This window comes from Nanorana parkeri, unplaced genomic scaffold (assembly GCF_000935625.1).
Source record: "Nanorana parkeri isolate BGI_ZX_2015 unplaced genomic scaffold, ASM93562v1 scaffold2213, whole genome shotgun sequence".
NCBI classification, from domain to species: Eukaryota; Metazoa; Chordata; class Amphibia; order Anura; family Dicroglossidae; genus Nanorana; species Nanorana parkeri.
In genome coordinates, this window is record NW_017308481.1 from 101,572 (window position 1) to 106,004 (window position 4,433).

The 4,433-nt window shown below is 52.5% G+C and overlaps 1 protein-coding gene across 2 annotated transcripts in view; it reads right to left on the minus strand.

Moving 5' to 3' along the window:
• LOC108801087 (myosin-3-like) overlaps positions 1-4,433 on the minus strand; it is a 41,864-nt gene that overhangs the window by 35,483 nt on the left and 1,948 nt on the right. For both annotated transcript variants that reach the window (XM_018573035.1, XM_018573034.1), the window contains exons 2-5: positions 4,304-4,426; positions 3,364-3,520; positions 1,505-1,532; positions 884-995 (exon numbers count right to left, since the gene is read on the minus strand). In XM_018573035.1, coding sequence (XP_018428537.1) covers positions 884-995; positions 1,505-1,532; positions 3,364-3,520; positions 4,304-4,426 — 420 coding nt within the window. The remainder of the gene's footprint in view (positions 1-883; positions 996-1,504; positions 1,533-3,363; positions 3,521-4,303; positions 4,427-4,433) is intronic.

Sequence of the window (4,433 nt, forward strand, 5' to 3'; positions counted from 1 at the left end):
GCTTTTCGCTCCCCTCATAGTTCTAGCCGACCTGTGACAATGAGACTGTGACAGGTCGGCTCAGTAGATCGGGAAGTGAGTGAACACATACCGGCGTTCGCTCACCTCTCGATCCTGTCACAGCTCTCTGCAGTGACAGGGGAGGGCTGACTGGCGGAACGGATGGGGGAGGGGGCGGGTACAGCCTCTAGATAGGCAGAGCCAGCTGTCAGTCACGCAGCTGGCTGCTTCAGCTGCGGCGTCTCAGTATACCGCGAGCTGTAGCTCCCTATATACTGAGGCTACGAGAACTATGGGGGAAAGCCCTTACCCCGTAGTTCTCCTTTAATCCATCAAATGCCAGCCAGTGATATAAAGGGTGAGTAAGACTGCTCCGTCTCCCCACAATCTCCTATCACATGATCTCCCAAAAGAAACGATAAGACCCCATTCACACTCAGCTACATAAGAAAAAGCGCTTTTTCAGCGCTGATGTGAGCTGAGCGACTTTGAGAGACATTGAGCTACAGTGCGCATATTGTCGCGCTACGTAGCTGCTACATTGGGCTGTATCCAATCAAAACCGGTCTTGATGTGACTTGAATCCTCTTCTTGTTTCCTGCTTATACACTGAGTGGCCGGATTATTATATACACCGAGTGGCCGGATTATTTTATACACCGAGTGGCCGGATTATTATATACACTGAGTGGCCGGATTATTATATACACTGAGTGGCCGGATTTTTGGACCCACTGGATCCACTATGAGCCCAAACTCATCCGTAGTCTTCACCCCTCATGCAGTCATTTGTGCTGTCAGTTTGGATGCCGGCAGTATTTAGTATCTGTGCTCTGGCGGGATCCATACCTTGTATATACATTATATACGCTGTATACCGCACCTTTATCCCACTTGTGGATTCCTTCTTCTTCACGTCAGCCACCGCTGCAATTGTTGCAAAATACTGGATGACGCGTTTTGTGTTAACCGTCTTCCCGGCGCCGGATTCTCCGCTGCCAAACACAACAACATCGTATCAGGCCCGGTTCACACCCGGGCGTCTTGTAGCGCGTTCCTACGCTCTGCAAAACGCTCAAATACCGAAATCCCATTATTTCCTATGGGTATGGCTCACACCCGGGCGTATTACAGGCCGTATGAACGCGCTACAAAACGTCCTACGCCCAAAGAAGTACAGGAGCTTCTTTGGGGCGTTTTTGTCACGCGTTTCCATTGGGATACAGCGGTAAAAACGTGCGACAAACGCGCATATTCAGTACGCCTAGGTTTGAACCCAGCCTAAAGGTAAAGCATGAACCTCTTCATGACCGGGCTGTCCCCCACCCACCCCTGTGACCACAGCCAGCCCGGTCAGAGGGCTATAAATGACTTTACATATCGCGGCCTGCATGTCAGATAAAAAATCTTTATAATCTAATAAAAGGTAAAAAAAGGAAATTCCAGAATAATGAAACATTCGAATAATCTTCTATGATATGAATTCAATAATAAAGATACGCACGTGATGAGAATGGACTGGTTCTCGCGATCTGGAGGACAGAAAGGAAGCACAAGTCTGTTATAATGTAACAATGTATCAGAGATTCTATACAATGTAACAATAAAGAAGTTCTTTGTATCTTGTGAACGGATCAGAAAACATCGAGTAGATTTACAGCAGTCACAGGAAGTTCTATTCTTATCTCCCAGAATCCACTGAAGAGGAAATATACATATTTTTTTATTTGTTTTTCTGTTTCATTAATATGTATAAATATCCCAAACTTATATTTCAGTTTTGAATATAGAGAAGGATCCATCTCACAATCTGCGGAAGTTCTCCCTCTCTGTTAATCCAGGTCACTGAGACAGGAAGTAATGGAAAACCCAAAATGTTCCTGAACAGGAAGTGACTATTACTTAGATGAGTTTCCCCATCGGTACCCCTTCTGTGCCCATTATGAGGGGCTCCCCCCATCCCTGTGCTGAGTTCCCGGGTCTGTACCCCTGCTGTGCCCATTATGAGGGGCTCCCCCCATCCCTGTGCTGAGTTCCCGGGTCTGTACCCCTGCTGTGCCCATTATGAGGGGCTCCCCCCATCCCTGTGCTGAGTTCCCGGGTCTGTACCCCTGCTGTGCCCATTATGAGGGGCTCCCCCCATCCCTGTGCTGAGTTCCCGGGTCTGTACCCCTGCTGTGCCCATTATGAGGGGCTCCCCCCATCCCTGTGCTGAGTTCCCGGGTCTGTACCCCTGCTGTGCCCATTATGAGGGGCTCCCCCCATCCCTGTGCTGAGTTCCCGGGTCTGTACCCCTGCTGTGCCCATTATGAGGGGCTCCCCCCATCCCTGTGCTGAGTTCCCGGGTCTGTACCCCTGCTGTGCCCATTATGAGGGGCTCCCCCCATCCCTGTGCTGAGTTCCCGGGTCTGTACCCCTGCTGTGCCCATTATGAGGGGCTCCCCCCATCCCTGTGCTGAGTTCCCGGGTCTGTACCCCTGCTGTGCCCATTATGAGGGGCTCCCCCCATCCCTGTGCTGAGTTCCCGGGTCTGTACCCCTGCTGTGCCCATTATGAGGGGCTCCCCCCATCCCTGTGCTGAGTTCCCGGGTCTGTACCCCTGCTGTGCCCATTATGAGGGGCTCCCCCCATCCCTGTGCTGAGTTCCCGGGTCTGTACCCCTGCTGTGCCCATTATGAGGGGCTCCCCCCATCCCTGTGCTGAGTTCCCGGGTCTGTACCCCTGCTGTGCCCATTATGAGGGGCTCCCCCCATCCCTGTGCTGAGTTCCCGGGTCTGTACCCCTGCTGTGCCCATTATGAGGGGCTCCCCCCATCCCTGTGCTGAGTTCCCGGGTCTGTACCCCTGCTGTGCCCATTATGAGGGGCTCCCCCCATCCCTGTGCTGAGTTCCCGGGTCTGTACCCCTGCTGTGCCCATTATGAGGGGCTCCCCCCATCCCTGTGCTGAGTTCCCGGGTCTGTACCCCTGCTGTGCCCATTATGAGGGGCTCCCCCCATCCCTGTGCTGAGTTCCCGGGTCTGTACCCCTGCTGTGCCCATTATGAGGGGCTCCCCCCATCCCTGTGCTGAGTTCCCGGGTCTGTACCCCTGCTGTGCCCATTATGAGGGGCTCCCCCCATCCCTGTGCTGAGTTCCCGGGTCTGTACCCCTGCTGTGCCCATTATGAGGGGCTCCCCCCATCCCTGTGCTGAGTTCCCGGGTCTGTACCCCTGCTGTGCCCATTATGAGGGGCTCCCCCCATCCCTGTGCTGAGTTCCCGGGTCTGTACCCCTGCTGTGCCCATTATGAGGGGCCCCCACCATCCCTGTGCTGGATTCATTTCTAATGACTCATTTTTGTTTTCTTCTCTGTACTTTGACTCACCGGTCAGCATGAACTGATAGGCGTTGTCGGAGATGGAGAAGATGTGGGGCGGAGCCTCCTGGCGCTTCTTGCCGCGGTAGGCGTTAACCACCTCGGGGTTGTACACGGGAAGCCATTTGTAGGGGTTCACGGTGACACAGAACAGGCCGGAATATGTCTGAAATGAAATATTTGGGATGTCAGTTGGTTGTGTTTCTGATTATAAGTGACTCTGAATATGACTCGGGTTCTCATTGAGGCTTTGAAGATCCTCCAGCTCCTGAGTCGGCTTCACCAGATCGACTACAGAGACCAGAAGAACTGTACAATGTAACACTCAGAACTAAAGGGACACTACACTCCGGAGATAAATCCTAAAACTCCCTCCGAGTCCCGGAACTCTGAGCAACAATGTATCTGATTTGTGTCACTCGCCTGGAGATCCTCCAATCATCTCTGACACTGTCCTTCCTTCTGGAGGCGGGGCTACGTCTGTTCCCCATGGTCCTTGTGTGTGTTGTAGTCACTGTTCCAAACTCCGCCCCCGGGATGGACTACAATCTCATGTTTAGTGTTATATGGAGATTGTAGTCCATCCCGGGGGGAGGGGGCGGAGCTTGGACTACTTTACAACACACACAGGGACCACGGGGAACAGACGTAGTCACCCCTCCAGAAGGAAGGACGGTGTCAGAGATGATTGGAGGATCTCCAGCCGAGTGATACACAAATCAGATACATTGTTGCTCGGAGTTCGGGGACTCGGAGGGATTTCACTGATTGTGTCATCTCTGAGCCGGCATCTCAGTCCAGGAAGTGGATGGTGCCCCTGGGTGATGCCTGAACAAAGATGGCGCTGTGTCGGATGATATCTGGACCAATTGCTTCATTTCTCACATTTGATAAATACAGAAACATGCAGAATTTTCACATGGGCCCTGTGTGATGATGAGGGACGTACATAGATCATCCAAGCTTTATACCGATCCTTCAGATTGTACAACACGGCCGGCTCGTTCAGGTGAGTCAACATCGCCATGTCCTCGATCTTATCGAACTTGGGCGGATTCATGGGGAAGACATTCTCAGAT